The sequence below is a fragment of the Saccostrea echinata genome, unplaced genomic scaffold (assembly GCF_033153115.1).
Source record: "Saccostrea echinata isolate AGI-Se365-2 ecotype Australia unplaced genomic scaffold, CSIRO_AGI_Sech_v1 ptg000054l, whole genome shotgun sequence".
NCBI lineage: Eukaryota > Metazoa > Mollusca > Bivalvia > Ostreida > Ostreidae > Saccostrea > Saccostrea echinata.
Genome location: NW_026889803.1, coordinates 62,674,931 through 62,698,308, shown reverse-complemented (window position 1 = coordinate 62,698,308; position 23,378 = coordinate 62,674,931). Strand labels below are relative to the sequence as shown.

At 33.7% G+C, this 23,378-nt stretch overlaps 1 protein-coding gene across 1 annotated transcript; it reads right to left on the bottom strand.

Annotated features, from left to right (window-relative positions):
* Positions 1-402: 402 nt before the first annotated feature.
* Positions 403-21,462, bottom strand: LOC133172206 (A disintegrin and metalloproteinase with thrombospondin motifs 5-like). The gene is made up of 28 exons (XM_061307052.1): positions 21,245-21,462; positions 15,851-15,957; positions 15,215-15,464; positions 14,953-15,079; positions 14,697-14,854; positions 14,454-14,540; positions 14,091-14,194; positions 13,803-13,931; positions 13,518-13,634; positions 13,226-13,320; positions 12,990-13,069; positions 12,754-12,861; positions 12,501-12,658; positions 12,154-12,214; positions 11,857-11,992; positions 11,497-11,675; positions 7,625-7,742; positions 7,447-7,536; positions 6,141-6,310; positions 5,765-5,828; positions 5,331-5,429; positions 5,105-5,182; positions 4,022-4,120; positions 3,339-3,437; positions 3,020-3,100; positions 2,564-2,647; positions 1,214-1,319; positions 403-698 (listed from the first exon to the last, which is right to left on the bottom strand). Exons 1-28 carry the CDS (start codon positions 21,296-21,298, stop codon positions 590-592), a joined length of 3,147 nt encoding a protein of 1,048 aa, XP_061163036.1. The 5' UTR covers positions 21,299-21,462; the 3' UTR covers positions 403-589.
* Positions 21,463-23,378: the final 1,916 nt, after the last annotated feature.

The window sequence follows — 23,378 nt, the reverse complement described above, 5'->3', positions numbered from 1 at the left end:
CCCCATTTTGCCCTACCCTACCCCTAGGGGTCATGATTTGCACAAACTTGAATCTACAGTACCTGTGGTTTCTATATCAATATGACTAATCATGGCATTGCGCATTGCTGTCCTTGAGAAGATTTTTAATATTATTTCTTATATATTCCTACGAAAAACTTTGAATCCCAGTTGTGGCCCCACCCTATCCCTGGGGGTCATGATTTGAACAAAATTGAATTTACACTATATAATAAATTATTCACATAAGTTTCAATAGAAAAATTCGAAAATGTGAATAGTTTAAAGACAGATGGAAAATGAGAAATTGAGGACATTAAAATCTTCTTGTAAGGAAAATAGTATAGATAGTTTGATTATTTCTTTTATTTAAAAAATGTTTATCTTAATTTAACAGGTCAGGATCTACTTTACTACATGTTAATGTACAAATAATTGTACACAAGAATCACAAAAAATAATTTGAAAAATATAAATGTATGAAAAATGCAAATACAAAACAAAAACAAAAGTAACATTATTCTTGTAAATATTTTATCAAAAACATTCTATTTATATTTTTATTGTTCAATAATTGTTTCAAGTAGAACTAAATATCATTGTAATCTCTATAGGAATCCCGACTCAGGGGTTTGGAGGATCCATCAAAATGCCCAGACACTCTGTAGATTTCCCGGTGCTTCCCATTCGGTTTACACCTATAAAAAGAAAAAAAATATATCTCATTTAATGACTATCATTCATCTACGGTACATATTCATTTTTGTATTTTTTTTTATTTATTCATCATTTAAGATACTTTCTTTGCATTGCTAATTGCCAAGTTTTATGTCTTAACATAACGCAGCAAAAATGAAAATGTCTACATTTTTCAATTTCGGTAATGAAATATGCGATGAAGGAGTTTCAATATTTCGTCTCTATATAATTCATGAATTTTCATAACAACGAAAAGTTGCATATCTTTGTTCCCTAATCATATTATAAATTTTGAATTTATTAGGTGGAGGTAAATGCAAAATTTACAAGTTATCATGTTATATATTTTGCATTTATCTCCACCTAGTAAATTCAAAATTGACGATATGATACTTTGATCAGCTCACCTTTCAAACCACTACAGTCGTGTGAAAGGATGAATATCTTATTGAAATGAGATATGTGAGCGGATCGAACACTTTATTTTGTTTTGATTGATGTATAATATACGCACCAGGAACCATTGCGATTGCAGCCTATTGCAATAGCAATCAAAGCAACACACACTATGGAAACACCTCCGGTGATAATTCCGATAATTCTTAATTCACTGAATTCATCTGTAAACAAAATCATAACTTAAAAAACAATCAGATAAAAAAATGAAGGATAAATAAAAAACAAACCCAATTTTTTTTCCAATTAGATTGAAGCTCTACTGTTTTTCACTTAAAATAATGGAGAGGGAAAGTTGCACATAGACTTCAATTATTATTTTTGGTTTAAATTTTACAGAATTACCTTGATGTTTCTCAATTTACAAGAGCATGTTCTATGTACAAACCGTTTCTGAAAAGAGGCAGGTTACAGACAAAGAAGTTGATGCTACAATGGTATGAATAATCTGGTTTAAAATCAACATATCGCAAAATCTGTGTTTGATATAATGACCTTGTTTGCAAATACAACCCGTCATTAAACCGAATGTTGACTTGCGTTCTTAATTTGTCAGGCCATTTTTTTCAAACTGAATTGTCTGCGGATTACTCCGCTTACTCAAGACAAAAGGGTCACGTCGGATTGACCAATCGACATGGATGCTTACACCTCAGTGGAACCTGATCCCACTCCTGATCTATTTTCAGGGGTCTCTGTTTGCTCTCTCACAACTTGTATTGTTTACTTGGTTTTTAGTATGAAATATATGAAGATAACAAACAGTATTCAGGCTCAAAAGTCCATCAAACAATACAAAATAGGAGCAGAGCAAACACGGACCTCCAAAAATCAGAGGTGGGATCAGGTGCCATGGAGGAGTGAGCATCCCCTGCTGACCGGTCACACCCGCCGTGTGATTAATTTTCTTCAAACTTTATTGAAATTTAGAACTGAATATTATGTGTCATAAAGTAATCTACTTGAGTACCATTTTTTCTAAAAATCATATCGATATTGAAAATTAGCCTTTCAAGAAAAATTGTTACAGACAGAAAAACACACGATTGATGATGGGCACCTTCCCCATTCACTGGTCCTTGAGCAAAAAATCAAATGCCCCTGTCAAAGCGAAACATGTCTTGTTAACAGTGATGCAGGGTACCATTGTACCCTTGATATTTCGGAGAGTTGTTTCTTTTGAGCATCCTGTGACAAACAGTGGTACGCAATGACACATGGTCTCATAATCAATTTTCGTTTCTTGCTTATAAGTACTCTCTGTATTTAAATTGTTCAACGTTAATATTTTTCCATTGTTAACGCAAAATTATTTTTATAATTAAAGATAAATTTCAAATCCTAAATTAGTTTAATCCCTGATTCAGTTTTATCAGGTGTTTCTTTAATGATATAGAAGCTGTTTTACCCGGGGTCGTGTCTAAGGTTGTAGTTCCCACAGTCGAAGTCTTTAGTGGTGTGGTGGATGTACTTGAAGACGCACTACTTGAATCTGAATAAAAAGGTTTACATGAAGCCATTTCGTATTTATTTCTCAGTATAAGTCAAATGGTTTTGTTAAAACGCTTGGTTTACAAAGCCTTTATAATGGATTGTTATTTAAAACGCTTGGTTTACAAAGCCATTATAATGTGTTGGCATTTATAACGCTTGGTTTACAAAGCCTTTAGATGGGTGGGCATTTATGACGCTTGGTTTATAAAAAAAAAAGTAGAATGGGTTGGCATTTATAACGCTTGGTTTACAAAGCCTTTAGAATGGATTGGTATTTAAAACGCTTGGTTTACAAAGCCATTAGAATGGGTTGGCATTTATAACTTTTGGTTTACAAAGCCTTAGAATGGGTTGGCATTTTGTTACAAACCTGATTTAGCCTCTGTTGTGACCGCCGAGGTTACTGTTGATGGTAGGGGTGTTCTTGTAGATAGGTCTGAACTACTTGAACCTAAATAAAATCATCAATCATTACCCTCAGTCCTGGTGTACCGGGTATTTATCAAGATCAATTATGTTTTTTTGTTCTATCCGATATGACAGAAATAATTCATTTACTTCACATTTAACTACGAAAACCAAAGGAAAAACGCCCCTGTTTTCACAGTAAAATGGAAAGTATCACTAAACCCAACAAATAATATAAAAATAATGATTTTGAATATTTTGAACGATTGTACTGCTGTAACCTGTGTCGTCTGTCGTTATTTCTGTGTGGGACGACGTTACTGATACTGTTGTATTTGTTGCCGAATCTGTTGTGACAGTATGTTTTGTAATACTTGAACCTATGGAAAACATAAATAAATAAACATGGAAAAAAAGTTATTGAAATTTAACTTAAATATATAAATAACAATTAAAAGGGGGAATAAGTGCAAAATCAAGTATTTCCCAAACATAAAATGATATATACAACCTCCATAACCGGATTGGAGGAGTGTACATCTCACCAATTTTTGTCGATTAATTAGCAATTGATAATTTTTTAAGATACGATTGCCCCAAGGAAAATTCAATTAAGTCTCATATATACCAAGAGACGGTAAATTCATTGGATACTTGATATTTTCTAACTTTTGCTGTACTCTCATCTTTTAATTTAAAATGTACAGTATGCTGTGCGAGAGGGAATTTTAAAATGGTCCGATTTTCAAGGAATCAAAATAGTCCTATGAAGACAAGATTCAATTACAAGTATATAAAACATTTCATTGAGACTTCTTTTTAAGTAATGAATTTAACTGAATCAGTTGTGTGAGCCTTAGAAAAATCAAAATTTTTAAAAATTTGGCGCTCTTTAAAAGTCCTTTCATTCTAAATGAAAAGAAGTCCAATTACTAGAATCATATTTTAGAGATTCATGGCACACCTTTTTCGCTTTCTGTTGTGGGTGAAGACGTAGTTTCTTGAGTTGAAGTCTCTATAGACGGAGTGGATGTTGTCCTGGATGTGTATGTTCTATTGAAGCCTGAATAAAAAAGTTTGTTAAAAATAACTCTGATTTTAAACACAAGTGCTTTGATGTTGATATATGCTGGAGTTCCTCGTTGGAAACATCTATGTAGTCTTTGGAAACCAGGTCTTTCAACAAACTGAATTCGGATGGACACTATCTGTGCTCTTTCTTAGCCGACCTGTTTTTATATTCCTATGAAGCAGATTTTATTCAAATTAATAAAAAAAAATCCGTGGTGTTTTTATCAATTGAAAATAGTTAATTCCATTCATATATCAACTTGATTTATCTAAGTGAACTCAAAATAAAAAAAAAAACACCACAGAGTTTGCCACATCTCTTTCATATTTGGATGTTTTACTAAATATAAACGATAAGGGCCAACTAACAACTGAACTGTATGACTAACGAGATGACTTTAGCCTTTCCTTATTTATGGAGTTATATTCTGCTATCACCTGTACATGGTTTACTCAAGAGCATGCTCTGAGTACGATCATTTTTTTTAAATCGAGGCAGGTTTCTGACAGATAAGTTGATGTTACAATGATTTCAACAATCTCATTTAAAGTCAGTATTTCGTATATTCTATGGCCGTTACAATTACTTTGTTAGTAAATATAACCTATCATTGTGTCGCTTTTTAATTGATATATTTTATCTCAATTATTTATACTGAATTTGACAACGGAATATTCTGTCTTCCTGATCAATACATAGGGCTCACGGCGGGTGTGACCGGTCGACTAGGGTTGCTTACTCCTCCTAGGCACCTGATTTCACCTCTAGAATTCCCAGGGGTCCGTGTCTTATGTCATGTTCACCGATTTGAATTGTTTGTAGGTTTTTTGAGATTGATCACTGTTGGTTATCTTCACCCTTTTCATTACATTTATTTCATTAAAGATTTGTACACGAACTTTACTATTAACATATTAAATTTGTGATTTTAAACATCTTTTTTCATCACAATACTTTCGGTTGACAGTTTGTTACCTGTTGTACCCTCAGTTGTTTCCAGTGATACAGTTTCAGAGGTCACCGGGGACGTGGATGTGTCTTCACTACTTAAATCTAAAAAACAAAAACGTACATTTTTTTTTTTAAAATTTCATTCAGTGAATTTTAATGATTTAAAATGAATGTTCTGTTTCATAGCCAAAGAAAAGGTCTTAAGAAAGTCTTTTATGGACAGCTGAAGCGATAAAAACAATCCTCAAACCTGTAATATCAGTTGTCAGAAGTCTGTTTGTAGATGTTTCCAGTGTAGATACATGTAGATCTGTTGACGATTCTGTTGGTGGTGTTGTGGTAGAAAAACCTGAGGATACAGTAAAATCGTTTATGAACGTGTTTATTTTCAGAGATTTTAAATTGCTTTATAATTTGTTTTGAAACAGAAAATACAAGAGGAAAAAACTCTTTTTACAGAAATATATAGAGAAGTCATTTGAGAAGTATTTAGGGGTTCCCAAAGGGATAAATGCAAATCCATGTACAATTTAGTTATAACATATTTGGAAGATTTTTTTTTTTGATCTAATTACAAATTAATGAAAATGTAAATACTTTATAACAAGAAAATACTTTTTTTTTTAAAAAGCCATCTTTTCATGGTGCTGTTACATGTATAGTGAATGTATATATAATTATCACCTATTTGGGGTTCCGAATAGGCGTAATGAACACCAGTATTGTTGAATTCATCATGTTGATACAACTGAAATTATGAGAACAAAAGTAATCAACAGATTTTTTAAAAAGGAATATACAGTCAAATATCGTTAATCCGGACACTTGTGTTCTCAAGAAAATTGTCTGGATTAAAACGAGCATCCGTTTAACTGAAGCGTAACTTTAATAATGGGTAGATATTAAGGTACATGTAAATGATTTTGTTCCTTACACATTTCGTCCGGAAGGTAAATAATCATGATTACCGGATAACCGAAGCTTGACTGAACATGTCGTTTTAAAGAAATATGCTGATACTATTTAAAGGAAGTTTTATTTTCAAATTTGTAATCTATACCTTTATTTCACAGGACTCTGACAGGGGTCCTTTGGCATTGAGAAACTGATCATGGAAAAAGTAATACCACGTTGTATTAGCGAACTCAACAGGGTTGGTTCTTGTGTCCCACTTCCAGGAGCTTGGTATTCTGCTCGCGAGAATGACATCTCCATTTCTGTTATATAACTCTGGAACACATGCTTATGTAGTAGGTTATATCTTTCTCCATCATTTATCTTTAAAACAAGATGTGTTTGTGAAACACTGATGCCCCCGTAAGGCAGCTTATGGCGAAGGTTAAAGTTTCTTCAAATGCAAGTCAAAATCCAGGCCAAAAGATAAGAAATGTTGATACCCAAAGAAAGGTCTTGTCTCGAGGAATACACCTATGAAATTTGAAAGACCTAGATACAACTGTTCAGAAGTTATGGCGAAGGTTAAAGTTTTTTGAATAAAAGTCAAACGTCAAGGTCAAGGTCAAAGTGGTTGGTATCCAAAGGAAGATCTTGTCACAAGGATTACATATGTGAAGTATGAAAGCCCTAGCATCAACCATTCAAAAGTTATGGCCAAGTTTAAAGTTTTTCAAAAGTAGGTCAAACTCCTAGGTCAAGGTCAAAAGGTCAAAGTTGTTGGTATCCAAAGGAAGGTCTTGTCGCAAGGATTACATATGTGAAGTATGAAAGCCCTAGCTCCAACCATTCAAAAGTTATGGCCAAGGTTAAAGTTTTTCAAAAGTAGGTCAAACTCCTAGGTCAAGGTCAAAGGGTCAAAGTGGTTGATATCCAGAGGAAGGTCTTGTCACAAGGAATACACATGTGAAGTTTGAAACCCTAAGCACCAACTGTTCAAAAGTTATGGCCAAGGTTAAAGTTTTTCAAAAGTAGGTCAAACTCCAAGGTCAAGGTCAAAAGGTCAAAGTTGTTGGTATCCAAAGGAAGGCCTTGTCACAAAGAATACACATGTGAAGTTTGAAACCCCAAGCACCAACTGTTCAGAAGTTATGGCTAAGGTTAAAGTCTCATAAAATTTTGCAAAAGTAGGTCAAATTCCAAGGTCAAGGTCAAAAGGTCATATATGATGGCACCCAAAGAAAGATCTTGTCACAAGGAATACACATGTGAAATATGAAAGTCATAGCTCCAACCAATCAAAAGTTATGGGCAAGGTTAAAGTTGACAACAGACAGACAGACAAACGGACAAACGGACAAACAGACAAACAAACAGATAAACAGACAAACAGACAGACAGGACAAAAACAATATACCCCCGGGATCTTTCGATCCGGGGGCATAAAAATTGATATTGGAATGAGTTCTTACCTAAAAAGTTTTGTTTCATGTCTCTATATGAAAACCAGAACTGAATATTGAAGGTTCCATTAGGTAAAATGGCAATAGTTCGGCGTTCACCTGATTGGATTGAAACAAAACAAGAAAGAGAGCCAACAATTATTTCAGAATTCCCGAAATATTTGACACTATAGATGTAGTATTTTACCTTGATTTTGTTGTTTTATGTCAGTTCCAGAGATAACTGTACAGCTAGAGTTATCTCCCCCACATACGCCACATTCATCAAGAACTTTTCCATTCAGCCGATCATCACATCCAAACCTCTGATAAATATCGGGAATATTTACTGTATTATACATTGTTACTTTCATACCGGAACTTTGGAGTTTAAAATTTGTTCTTTTCCTCATATTTCAATTTTATATAATGCTAGTACATTTATGAATATTATACTTTTTTTTGGAGAATCATGTCGATTGTTGCACACTTAAAGATAAAGTTTATTCAGTGTTTCAATTGACAGAAAGGATTGCTAAAAGTACAATATCTTAAATCAAAAATTGTTCTAAACGTAAATAAAATAACTGTAATACATGAAAAGCAATATAAAAATTTAATACTTTACAATTCAAAGAAAATATGCAAAAAAATGTGAATTTATGATAATGCAAAAAAAAAAAAAAAAAAAAAAAAAAAAAAAAAATGAACTAAATTTTTTAATGTTCAGTCTGTAACCTTTTTTTTTTTTCTAGGGATGCTTTCCTAAACATTGGTTTTCTATGGGTTTTTAGCTCACCTGAGCTGAAAGCTCAAGTGAGTTTTTCTGATCACATTTTGTCCGTAGTCCGTCTGTCTGTCCGTCTGTAAACTTTTCACATTTTCAACTTCTTCTCCAGAACCACTGAGCCAATTTTAACCAAACTTGCCACAAAGCATCCTTGGGTGAAGGGGATTCTTTGTTCAGATGAAGGGCCACACCCTCTTCCAAGGGGAGATAATTAAGAATTGGTGAAAAGTTGGTGTCATCTTTTAAAAATCTTCTTCTCAAGAACCATTGGGCCAGAAAAGTTGAAACTTATGTGAAACCTTCAATACATAGTGTAGATTCAAATTTGTTCAAATCATGACCCCCGGGGGTAGGGTGGGGCCACAATGGGGGATCAAAGTTTTACACAGGAATATACAGGAAAATTCTTTAAAAATCTTCTTCTCAAGAACAACAAAGCCACAATTAGTCATATTGATATGGAATCATCCTCAGGTAGTGTGGATTCAGGTTTGTTCAAATCACGACTCCCGGGGGTGAGGTGGGGCCACTATGGGGGATCAAAGTTTTACATAGGAATATTTAGGAAAATTCTTTAAAAATCTTCTTCTCAAGAACAGCAAAGTCCTGATTGGTCATATTTATATGGAATCATCCTCAGGTAGTGTAGATTCAAGTTTGTTCAAATCATTACCCCTGAGGTAGGGCGGTCATAGATAGGAATATATAGTCATCAAAGTTTTACATAGGAAAATATAGGAAAATTCTTTAAAAATCTTCTTCTCAAGAACAACAAAGCCACAATTAGTCATATTGATATGGAATCATTCTCAGGTAGTGTAGATTCAAGTTTGTTGAAATCATGACCCCCCGGGGTATAGTGGGGCCTCAATGAGGATTAAAGTTTTACATAGGAATACATAGGAAAATTCTTTAAAAATATTCCTCCCAAGAATAACAAAGCCACAATTAGTCATATTGATGAGGAATCATCCTCAGGTAGTGTAGATTCAGGTTTGTTCAAATCACGACTCCCGGGGGTAAGGGGGGGCCACTATGGGGGATCAAAGTTTTACATAGGAATATTTAGGAAAATTCTTTAAAAATCTTCTTCTACAGAACAAGTTTGTTGAAATCATGACCCCCGGGGGTAGGGTGGGGCCTCAATGAGGATCAAAGTTTTACATAGGAATATATAGAAAAAATCTTTTCAAGAACAGGAAACCCATGATTAGTCATATTGATATTGAAGCACCCCCAAGTATTGTAGATTCAAGTTTGTTCAAGGCATCCTCCAGTAGTAGGGTGGGGCCATAATGGGGGATCAAAGTTTAACAAAAGAATATACTATATAGGAAAAATCTTTAAAAATCTTCTTCTCAAGAACAGCAAAGCCCTGATTAGTCATATTGATATGGAAGCATCCTCAGGTAGTGTAGATTCAAGTTTGTTGAAATCATGAACCAACCCCCCCCCCCCTCCCCCCCCCCCAGGGTAGAGTGGCAGACATCTTTAAAATTCCATTTTCAAGAACAGCAAAACTATGATTAGTTATATGAATATAGAAGCATCCTCAGAAAGTTTAGATTCAATTTTATTCAAAACATGGCACCTGGGGTTAGGGTATGCCTAGAACGGGCGATCAAAGCTTTACATATGAATATATAGGAGAAGACATCTGCTGACGAAGAACAGCAGGGCCATATTGACTCAGGTGAGCGCTGTGGCCCATGGGCCTCTTGTTTAAATATTGTATCGCAAATACATGTTTTATGTTTTAAAAACTATCGTATTATTTCAAATAATTGAAAGGCATGTAATGGAGAAAATCTGAATTGTGAATGCAAGACATTCCAGACAGCATAATTTGATAACTGACCTCATATAATTTTCATATCATCAGAATTAGAGCAATACAAGTTATAACTGAAGCTATGAAAAGTTAGGAATTTCCAATTTTTTTAAAATAAATGTTAGATTAAATATGGATTGAATTCAGTAAATTGACAGAGAATATTCGAACTTTTTATTGCTCAAACTCTTTTTGTTATATTATATTTAGCAACACTATAACCTTATTTGCATATGTCGACTCGATATATACCCTATGAGCTTGAAATAAAAGATATCACAGTCTGACACATCTGTTTCATATTTAAATATTTTACTAGAAAAAGACATTAATGGTAACCTAACAACAAAGCTTTCTGGTAAACGTGACGACTTCAACTTTTAAATGGTCAACTTCAATAACTTATGTAGCAATATACCCTTATTACCTGCATATGGGGTTTATGTCTCTCAGTTGATTCGATACGAAGAGCATGCCCTACGTATGAATAATTTCTAAAACGAGGCAAGCTATTGACAAACAGGTTGATGAAACAAGGATGTCAACAGTCTCGTTTGAAGTCATCATTTCGCAAGTTTTACGGTCGATACAATGACCTTGTCAGCACATACAACCTATCATTCAATCAAATGCTGACTGGCGTTTTTCATACTAATTGTTAGGCCATTATTTATACACTGAACTGTCTACGGATTTTTCCGGTTTTTTTCCCGACTATGACAAGGAGCACACGGCGGGTGTGACCGGTCGGCAGGGGATTGCTTACTCTTCAATGGCACCTGATCCCACATCTAAATTTTGGGGTCTGTGTTTTCTCTGCTCCAAATTTGTCTCGTTTCATTGGACTTTCGAGATTGAATACTGTTCGTTATCTTCATATTTTATTTCCTTATATTTCACCATTCAGTTTTATTACGTGTTATGTTTTGCAAAGAAACAGTTTACATAGGAAAATTGGAGAAATACACAGAGGCCACTAGCATAAAAAGTAGGTCATTGACCTATTCGAAAGTGAAAAAAGCAATCATAGGTCTATAATGAACAGGTTGTGTTTCATTCGAATTAGTGGCATTGTTTTGCCGTATGAGTAAATGTCTTTCTTAAGCTGAATTTCTGTATACGATTAAAATAAAAATTGCTTGCGTCAATTATTTTATGAAGGGTGCCCTTTAAAGGGCCAGGTATGAAAAAAAATCATTCTTTCGGACGAACTAGACATTCATTCGGATGAATTGGTTCCTTTTTACGGACAAATTTTCGATCTGACATATTAGTTATTTAACAAAAAACTGTTGTCTTATTTGTACAAACGCAGAACTAATATCTAATTCCTTTGAGCAATTATATACGTATTTATTCGAATAAATTTCTAATTCGTCGAAACGAATACATGTATTTTACATCTGGCCCTTCAGCGGCGCCGAACTACATGAACCACCTATTATGGATTCTTCTCTACCTGGCAGAGACCGTCTAAACACATGTAGTAGGATCCAGTCTGTCGAGGCCAGTTGTTTAAATCCCAGGTGCTTGTTCCCCCAACACAGGCCACTCCGTCTGGCATAAACCCAAATCTAGTAAACGAGGGAATCGTGTGACCAGGGGTGGGGTCACAGGTCACTTCACACTGACCATCAGCTGGAATTGGGAAAAAACATTTAATGTGCTTGTTGTAATGTAGTTATTATAGATTTCAGTCATTTACTTTAGTACACCATAGTATAATGAAAAAGGAATTTATTCATACAGATATTTACCAGTATCAGAGTACCTTGACCCTGTCTCGTTGTAAAACTAATTCATGCACACAGAAAGTTACCTGTATGAGAGTACCTTGACCCCGTCTCCATGTACAGATCGGGTTTGATGACATTGTTGTCTCTCAGTCTTTTACACGTCTCTCCAGCGCGCTGGTTCCTCAGAATGGTCTGGTCAGTACTGTCATTGGGACAAGGCTAAAAGCATAAAGAGACAAGTTCCCTTACATCCCTTACATCAAAGTAGTTAATAAAGACAATTGCCAATTCCATCGACCCAGAACGGTTTATTAACTCAAACACAATTTTATCCGATTCATATTTGAAAAGAATGTGATAAGAATTCCTCCTTGTTTTACCTTTGTATTACAAATCACTGCTTCGTACGCATCTCCCTCACAACCCTCAAAGTTAATAGGACTGCAAGATATAATACTTTGTATGAATCCGACATGCCAAATATGTACAGTGGAACCTTGTTCATCCGGACGACTCACTTTCAATTTGAGAACAATTAATATTTACATTTACAAAGTATGTGTCATTAATGCAGACGCTTCGTTAATCTGGATTAGAAAACACAAGCGTCCACATTACCTAGGCGCGAATATGCATGTACATACAGATGTGAAGACATTATTATATCCAAAAAAATGTTGTTATCAGATCTTAATTTTTAAAAAAGCCGTTATCTTTAGATACTAACGCTGGGTTGTCGCACTTCCGTCTTCTGTAGTTGACGCCCCGCGCACAGGTTCTGCTGCACCCTGTCCAGGCCCCCCACTGACTCCACCCTCCCTGGCGCTCTACCAGGCTGCTCAGTTTGGCACTTGAGGCATCAACACAGTCCATTTTAAAACAAATCTATAGCAAAGAATATTCTTAAAATGTATGAAATTTATCTTGATATAAAATATATTACTTCCTTCTACGAATATTTTTTGAATTGTAGATGGTACCTTATTTTTCGCACAATACATTCCAAATATAGAGGTATGTTCTTTGAACATTTGACCATAATTGACTTGGAGAAGGTTATGATTGGCACAGCTGAACAAAACACAGACCTGTATTAAGAAAATCAATCCATATTATCTACAGTAATCAGTATACAGTTGACCAAGGTAAAAGAAATCCATGCAAGAATCATTCCATGCAGGAAAACTTAAAAAAAAAAACTAAATTATGTTCATACCCCAAGTTTTGGATATTTACGAAAACGATAACCAACACCGTATTTCAGTTCACAGACTTGATCAGGTGAGTACCTCTGTCCTGCAAAATAAACCAGAATTTACAACAATTATTCTTCAGATATTAATTTTGTAGAACACAAACTGACAGAAAATTATTTCAAATTATTTAATTTGGAACGAATAGAGATGCGATTTTATTCCAGATATGTTTTGGACGACACACTGACGGAGATACCTGGTGTGGCTGGAACCAGACTTTGATTCACTATGTTCTGTGGGACCTCATCCAGTGGAACGTTTTCTTTCCATAAACACTCTTTATTTGCTGAACTTGAGAAACGTACAGAATATGAATAATTATATTTGAGATATTTCTTTAAATAATTCATCTGATGTAACCCTTCTTACTTTGTTCTTAAATGCAATCAAATTTGAAAATATCAAAACAATTTGAAAGGAAACCATACAATACACCTGACTAAAAAAAAAGAATGAAGATATTATAAATGGTTGTTCAGTTAACGTACTTTAATAAACTGGCCATGTCATCTTTACTGCAGTTGCTCCAACCAGTGCCATATCCTCCCATTAAGCCTACGTCATTTCCGCTGCATCCGCGATCAGCGTCATGGTACATCCCCATTCTATATCATATCAATATAAAGCATGGCTGAACAATACATTTTAAAAAAACTGAAGAGACGTTTACTATTCAGAACTGAAATTTTCGAATTAAACAATATTTAGATGCCTTTAATAGACTTATTAATTAAGCTTGATATTACATTCAATAAACGTCATAAAACAATTACAGGTGCCCGATCTCGTGTGCAGTAGCAGCGAAACTGGCCGCCCCTGTTGAAGTGTCTACACCACAGCTGTATCTATGGTCACATACAGAGTTCTGGTATGCTCGACCAGTGACATCTAAATCCAACAAACTGTCAAAATAGGAAACTGTAAAAATAAGCATCTGCCAAAACAGGCAGGCAAGATTTCCCTCCAAAGCGCATTCCTATATTTCTGTAATGCTTGAAATAAAGCATTACCCCATGAATCATTCTCTTTATTTATTAAGTCTTACCAGTTGACTTTCTTACCCAACATGCATGTAACGAATGTCGTACGATCCACTGTTTAATGTGCCTAAGCAGAAATCGTAGAGAACGTTACCAAGTCGAGATGTAGACGAATTATACCATGTCTAAAAAAAACCAAAGATATAAAGGATTTCTACCTTATAATAATTTTCTAAAAATCATCTACATGTCCAGAGAAATAAAGTTCTATTTAAATGATTCCTACCTAAAATTATTTTCATTATTTCCTTACCTCTTAAACGGAGAAAATTATGCAATGCCCAAAAATACTGCTTCATGTTCTTTAATTAATTTGAGGCTAATTAAAAAATGATTGTTTCAAAAGTATTGGAATGAAAAGGTCTACTAGCTCAAGAGTCATACCGGGTTTGTTTCAAAGAACTGAACTTTTTTCAACAGCAGTTGTACGTTAAATCCCAACATGTCGCTTCTTGACCATTCCATCTGAACCTATAATCAAAGTTTTTATGTTTCATTCTTTCTCTTTACGTGACTATGTTTCCACCTTAACATTATATTTTAATGATGAATTGCAAACCTAACCAAGTTCTTCTTTTTAACAATTGTTAGAATATAACATTGATGATACTCTAAAAGAATACACACAGCGTGATACTTGAGTAAAATGTGTTGAAGTCTTTGAGAGAATTCTGTGACCAGCATGGTCTGGGTGTAAGCAGCGTCCGTGTAAACCGCCAACTCTATCGTTATGTTATGTGATAATACCGAACGTCTGCTTCTACTATTATGTTCAATCAAGTTTTCTGCAATTCATTTTTGAATGAAAAATGAAAAATCATGTCTGCTTTTCTCAAAAGATTTTATTTTGACTAAAATAATTTAAATGAATAACATGTCATACCTGTTAGAGACTCAAAAGAAATAGAGATTGTATCATCTGCTTGACGCCCAACAATGGCGTGGGTAAAGTTGTCAGTTGATTCGCATTCTAGATACAATGTAAACCTTTCAGTTTTAACAATCCCGACCTAAAATATATCATTGAAGTCATCGAAATTTAAAATTGCCTTTGGATACTAATGATTCATATTTTTCAGAAATGGAATATTCAATATTCACTACACTCCATTTCATACCCCATTTTAGAATATAAATTATCTTACCACATTTTCACAGACAGACAGGCTGGCTATACCCTGATGTGACGTCACAATTCCGGTAAGAAAGCAGTCTGGGTGAGCGTCTTTCCACTGTAGAGTCGATCCATTTTTCCAAGTCAGAATTTCGGCATACGGATGTAAAATTTGCTGCGGGGTGCTAAGATCCAGTTTATACCTCTCCGATGCATATGTGAAGGCCATTTGAACTGGCTTTGGCGAGTGTGTGGATATTGCCTCTCTTTTATCTCTTTTCCTTTTAATTAAATTGAAATATATATATATATATATATATATATATATATATATATATATATATATATATATATATATATATATATATATATATATATATATATATATATATATATATATATATATATTGCATTGGTTTTTGCATCAATATTACGTATGTTGTGGTATTTAAACTATATTTATTTAATAAAATTTTATTATGTTAATAGATGCAATAAATGAGACATGCACTGTGTTTTCAAGGCAAATGTATAGAAACTTCCCAAAGAATAAAAATTTAGAACTTAACAATTATTTCAGGTCCTTATTTTTATATAAATAACTATTTCTAGAACATATTGCCTTCTAAAGCTAATGTCTTTTCCTACTTTCAGTATATATTGTTACCGAAGTAAGTCAGAATCATGGTGAAGCGTTGTGTATTCCAGAGCGAGTAGTCCACGATCCCTCAATTTCGACAGTAAAATGTCATCCAGAGTACTGGATGTCAAGACCTACAACAGATTCATTGACAAAAGACACCACAGAATCTGACCCTTCCGTTTCATATTTGTATGTTTTACTATATAAAGACACTGGTGGCAGACTAGTAACTTCTATCGCCAATTACACTTATTATTATTATGTAGCAATATGCCATTATCATCTGTATTTGTAATTATGTCTCCCAGTTCATTCGAGAGCGTGTTCTGTGTACGATCGATTTCTAAACAGCTGGGCTACTGACAAATAAGCTGCTATTTCAAAACTATGAACAAACTCGTTTAAAGTCAATTTCGCAAATTTCATCGTCAATTAAATGACCTCGTTAGCAAACACAATCTGTTGTTAGGGCAAATATTGACTCAACGCTTTTAGCACAATGAAACAGTATTTAAGCCCAAAAGTCCATTCAAACAATACAAATAAAGAGAAGAACAAACACGACCTCTAAAACATCAGAGGTGGGATCAGGTACTTGGAGGAGTGAACATCCCCTGCCAACCGGTCACACCCGCCGTGTACTCCTCGTCATAATCTGGAAATAACCGGAAAAGCCGTCGACAATTCAGTGTGTAAATACTGGCCTAACAATTAGTATGAAAAACGTCAGTCAGCATTTGACTTAATGATAGATTGTATTTGCTGATAAGGTCATTATATCGACCATAGAACTTACGAAATGATGACTTTAAACGAGACTGTTGATATTCTTGTTTCATCCACTTGTTTGACAATAACTTTACCTCGTTTTTAGAAATTGTTCATACGTAGAGCATACTCTTGCGTATCGAATCCACTGAGGGATATATAAACCCAATATGCAGGTATATTTCAGGAATAACTGTCTTATTTTTTGGATTCATGATGTGATCAATCGAGTGGCTTGCGTGATAATTTGCATAAACGCCGAAGGCGTTTCTGCATAAAATTATCACGCAAGCCAATCGATTGATCATCGTCATGAATCCAAAAAAAAATCTGACAGTTATTCCTTATATTTACATGCTCCTGATTCTGCAAATTCCCGTGCTAACAGCCCCGCTTCTGTCTCTCTTTGTCCCGCCCCGCACGTGATTTTTATTAACCGCGCCTATCGATGAACCAGTAGATTTATGTAGAAATAAAGTATTTTTACAATTTGTAATTTTATCTCGGACAAAGACATTGGAAATGTAAATATTGCTGCGTAAGTAAGGGAAGCTGACGATTGAAAAGTTAAAGTCATCACGTTTATCATAAAGCTTTGTTGCTAGATTACTATTAACGTCTTTTTCTATTAAAATATCCAAATATCATACAGATGTATCAAACTCTGTGGTATGTTTTATTTCAAGCTCACTGGGATATATCGTGTTGACATATGAATGGAAATAACTATTGTTAATTGATAATACGTCATCGATATATCTAAATGTCGAGTTGAGGGCAACAGCAAGAGTTTTCTTTTTCTCATGCATAAGATTTTGAATAAATTTTGCTTCATATGAATAATACAAAAATAGGTCTGCAAATAAGGGGGCGCAATTATTTTTTTTTTTTTTTGATACCCATTAAATTCCAACAGATTGTTGGAAGACCTGGTCTCCAAAAACCACATAGATTTTGTCAATCAGAAACTCAAGCATCTTTTTAATGTCAACTTCGGAGTACTTGTGTGTAAAATCAGAATGTTTTAACAAAATAATTTTGCAAATGACCAATGACAAGATAAGTAAATTTACGAGTTCCATCTTTATTGAAAAAGCAGCTGCCAATGATGTCAAAAATCTTGGACTTTAATTTATCGTGGGGAATGATTGTATATAGAGTTGATAAGTCGTAAGTTTTGATGTTATTGATTTTGGTAAAATTTTGTGATTTCAAAATTCCAAAAGTTCCTTGGAATTTTTAAGTATCCACATCTGGTTTACACCACTTCTCGAATGTATTGTTGCAAAGTACTCCTGAAGTTTCTCCTTCACTGTTTTTAATATTTTAGTGAGGAGTAAAGAAATAGGCTTGGTAGAACATTTACAAATGTACTTGAACCCGCTATGTGTCTTTGTTTGTATTTGTTTGTAAGGATATTTATGAAGTTTCAGATTCCAATATAAATATGGTAATTCAAATTCATTTTGGTTGTTGGGAATAATAAAAATATTCAAAACTGACATATGATATTGAAGAATTTCCTCCTTAGAAAGGGAGCTATAGGTATAAGTTGGATTACCACCAGAGATGGGGTAATGGTAATTGACAGTAATTAATTAAAAATTTTGATGTAATTGAAAGTAATGTGTAATTGGCCAAATTTTCAATTACATGTAATTGAAATTTAATTAATTACTTTCAAGAAAAGACATGTAATTCACAATTACTTTTCAATTACATTCAATTACACTGTTATGAATAAATAAATGAAAAATGCCCCCTCCCTCCCAATCTTATACACATTATGCAAGAAAGATTTTAAACTTATTTTTTGACAAAACATCTTATTATATAATAATTTTTTTAAAAAGGAATTCACATATTTCCAATTTTTAGTGAATTGCTGTTTCCTCACGCATTTTCTTTAAAACTTAAACTTTTGAATTAAATGGAACTTCCTTTGTATAATATACAAATAAAATTAATAATTTTGATTAAGTGTTTTTGAATTGACACTTAAAATACCTAGTTAAATGGCTTCTAATCCTTTGTTTGCCATATCTTCAGTTTGTGTTAGAAGCGATTAACATATGCTAATTATTGCCCTAAGGTCATGTACATATTGACACTGAACCTAAATATATATTTTACACCATTTTTACTTTACTTATTGGTAGTTTTATACATAAGTTGACTTAAAATTATGGTAATTGACACACAATATATGCCAAATACCAACATTTTGAGATATTGTTTAGGATGATGAAAAAAAGAAACATCAAGGCAAAATGCATCCATTGTTTTGCATAAATATATTAGAAAGCTTAAAAATGAAATACATGATTTAAGGTAAAACATGAGTTAACTCGCTACTAGTCAGTATCTATGTATTCCTGTCACAAATGCCTCAGTGGAAAATATCTTCATTGTGGCAGGAAAATCTTTCAACCCGATAGATGTAGATTAGGGGACACAATATGTAAGAATTAAATTAACATTTAAACAATGTTAATGTGAAAAAGAAAAAAAAAATAACTGAATTTGATATGAATATAAAGGAACAGTCATGACTCATTTTAAAAAAAAAGAAATTTCTTAATGTAATTTTTAATCTAATTAATTACATTTGCAAAGTAATTGTAATTTAATTAATTAAATTTCAAAGTTCCTATAATGATAATGGAAATTTAATTGAAGGTTTTGGGCAAGTAATTGTAATTTAATTAATTACTTCCCTATGTAATTGACCCAATCCATGATTACCACTTGTAGAATTAAATCCCAGTTCCTCTAAAATACAATTAAAATAATGAGTCTTGCAAACAAAGACAATGTTGTTGCCTGCTTTGTTAGCAGGGACCAGTACATACTGATCGTCTAATTCTTTTTTCACTTCTGAATTACTGAACAAAGAAGAATAGTTTTCATATTGTCCCTCAATCGCTTAATGCTAGATTTTAACATATATCTGATACATTTAATCCATTCTGACAAAGTGTCAAGGTCTTCTTTTTAATGTCTGGCCCATCGCCTGTAATAATCATCCACAGAATTCATAATATTTATGAAATTATGATTCCAGTTGAAATATAGGGGTTCCCTTAATTTGGCCCTTTTAAAATAAGTGATTTAAAGTCCTCATTATTAACTATATTTATGTCACCAGTAAAAACGTGTCCAGCAGGACTATAGTTGTAGGGTGAAGAAGAACAATTACACAATCAAAATAATAAAAATTACCGTAAAACCTATTTCCTTTCTCTTTTAATAATAACAATGTTAAAAATTTATTTTATCTTTATGGCAAATTACAATCTAAGATTTCAGGTGTACATATAAAAGTTGAAAACGAAGACATAATTAATCTTAATAAGAATGTAAAAATGTTCACTGTTTTACAAATAAACTATTGAATTATTCGAAGTATTATACAGTGATTTTTATCTCAACCGATCAAAAATATTTTAAAAAGCATGCAAAAAAGAACATTCTGTAATGCTGAAAACTAACTGATTATTGTTTAGAAACGATCACAAAAAGACAACTCGACTGCTACTTGTCTGCAGTTACTTACTATATGACAAGTACAGAAAAATGTGCGATTGGAAGATTACTGAGCAATTTGAAAGTGGGCGTAACATTATGGTTATTTTTTTTAGGAATGGTGCATCAGCTACTCGTATCCATATATCGTTTAAATCACAGCATTAATTGTTAGGCCATTTCTAAATACTGCATTGTCTGCGGATTATTCCGTTTGCCCGATCACGACAAGGAGCACATGGCGGGTGTGACTTGTCGACAGGGGATACTTACTCCTCAACCAAATCCCGCCTCTGATGTTAAAAATTTGATCTGCTCCCGATTTGTATTGTTTCAATGGACTTCGAGCTTGATTACTGTTCGATACACCATATTTCATGCAATTAATAAGGAAATCAACAGGGGTAAGGTGGACTATAATGGCATGTTCAGAAAAAACAAACGCATGCAAAATTACATGTACATACCTCATCATAAAATAAGCACTAAACAGTGCAATAACATGTATTATAAGAGCCAAATGATGATGTCCTAAGGTACAAACTACAGATACAAGGTCTGTTTAATATATTGCCCGCGATGGTTGTTCAGTTTTCATTTGAATACTTCGTCACATTTGTTCGAATTTGAAAAGACATTAATATATTTCCCCATTTTCTCATTCCACAGAACTTCTGGTGATCCTAAAGAGTATTGATCCCTGATACAGGATCTACATTCATCGTCCAGGCAGAAGGGATTAATGGAATGTATTCCTTTATGGTTAGACTCCAATAGCAAATTCTATAGATCGAATGCAAAATATGTTTACGATGTTTATGTCTTTTTAAGATGTTCTGGGTCAATTGATTTCAAAAGCAATAAAAAATACCAATTATGCGACATAATGATGAAATAAATGTCCCCCACTCCTTAAAATTCAGAAACTATGTAGATATGACCTTTAATTGTTAATCTCTTCAACAAATGTAGCTAGATCAAAAGTAAATAATCACCAAATTATGTGTTGTAAACATATCTAAGAGATGTAACATATTTCATAGCGTATTAAAACGATTTCATATAAAGGTAAATGCTATTCACGTCTTTTCCTGGTGAATAATAATTATATCTAGTTATACTTACATTTTCTGTCCAAATCAATAGAAGTAAATGCCTTGTTATAAGAGGGAATACCATTTCATCATTAGCTGGTAAATTATGCCTTGTAAAAATATTTCCATATATTCAAGCACACAATTCTTCGCCACAGCATTTCAAAATTTTATCATACATTTCCAATAATCAAAAAGGAATCGCACCTCCCCTGGAACTGAGGATTCTGACAGCTATTTTTAAAAACCATTGAAAGCCAATAAGAGAGTCATGCGACTGACGGCGACGATTAATTTCCCAGTATGAATTTGTATAGAGGTATTTAAAGTGCAAACTTTTCAAGGTTTCAAGTTTCATCACTCCCTGTTCATTCCCTACTAAATAAGTGGGATCACGTTTTAAACAACCCTAGTCTTCTACATATATGGTGCGCAAGCAATTCAATTTTCTTAAAATCCGCAAACTAGATGTAAATATTAAAATTTCAATATGTGTAAGTAATTTCTGCTATGCATAATATAATTCTATTCCATACAACCAGTCATACAATGGGAATATGTAGGAAATGGGTGAGTAAACATTTAAATTGCTATGTAAACATTGCTCCATTTTATTTTTTAGCGTTACATCAGACACCAAACAGACAGGAATAGTATTGCTCTCCACATTAGATGGAACTCTGTGTATCCTTTAACGTGAACAAATTTTGACTGTTAAAAATGATTTTAAAACTATAAGTAAAATACTTTCGAAAATAAATTCAATATATATTTCCGAGATGCACATATATAGATGTTAACGATGCATCTTGATGTTATTCATGTTTGCAGCTGGAAATGTAAGAAAATAAAATATAAATATATTGGGTTTTCTAGTATTGGCTATAAATGTGACAGGTAACACATATCAATCCTTCTACATACTGTCTCATGATATCAGTAAATTAAGTAAAGGTTATAGGCCGAAAACTGTCCATTCTGTGAGAAGAAAGAACTGTTGGAGGGCCGTTAGTAAAGTTCTTTAGAAAAGTTTCATAGTAAATCAAAGTATCAAAGTATTTACTATAGTTAACTATAGATAACAATAGTTATCTAAAGTAATTTTATAGGGTTAAAACGCACAAAATCTGTCATTTTTTGCTTTGTGACTAAATTGCATTTCAATTATTCAAACAAGAGGCCCATGGGCCACATCGCTCACCTGAGCACATTGGCTAGGCAAAAGCACAATCAGTTCAGTATTGAAAAGACCGGGGGGGGGGGGCGCTTGAATTTTAAACTACCTGATGATGCTTCCATGTCAATATAACAAATGGCTTTGTTGCACTTGAGAAGATTTTTTAAAAAAAAATTCCCATATATTCCTTTGTAAAAATTTGATCCCTCATTGTGGCTCCTCCCTATCCCAGGGGTCATCATTTGAACAAACTTGAATCTACACTACCTGAGGATGCTTCCATATCAATATGACTAAACATAGCTTTTCTGTTCTTGAGAAGAAATATTTTTTCTATATGTTCTTATGTAAAATTTTCCATCCCCCATTGGGCCCCATCCTACCCCTGGGGGTCATCATTTGAACAAAATTGAATCTACACTACCTGAGGATGCTTCCATATCAATATAACTAAACATAGCTTTTCTGTTCTTCAGAAGAAGATATTTTCCTTTATATTTCTATGTAAAACTTTGATCCTCCATTGTGGCTCCGCCCTACCCCCGGGGGTCATGGTTTGAACAAACTTGAATCTACACTACCTGAGGATGCTTCCATATCAATATGACTAAACATAGCTTTTCTGTTCTTGAGAAGAAATATTTTTTCTACATGTTCTTATGTAAAACTTTCCTTCCCCCACTGGGCCCCATCCTACCCCTGGGGGTCATCATTTGAACAAAATTGAATCTACACTACCTGAGGATGCTTCCATATCAAAATGACTAATCATGGTTTGCAGTTCTTCAGAAGAAGAAATTTTCCTTTATATTTCTATGTAAAACTTTGATCCTCCATTGTGGCCCCGCCCTACCCCCGGGGGTCATGGTTTGAACAAACTTGAATCTACACTACCTCAGGATGCTTCCATATAAATATGACTCATCATGGCTTTGCTGTTCTTGAGAAGAAGATTTTTAAAGATTTTTCCTATATATTTCTATGTAAA

Bases quoted from the DNA above. Each gene is read 5' to 3' on its own strand.
- LOC133172206 (XM_061307052.1), bottom strand. From the start codon at position 21,298: ATGGTATTCCCTCTTATAACAAGGCATTTACTTCTATTGATTTGGACA. The intron at 14,195-14,453 runs GTATGACTCTTG...GGTTTTTTTTAG, and splicing joins AGTTCTTTGAAACAAACCCG to ACATGGTATAATTCGTCTAC. The intron at 13,932-14,090 runs GTAAGAAAGTCA...CTATTTTGACAG, and splicing joins ATTCGTTACATGCATGTTGG to TTTGTTGGATTTAGATGTCA.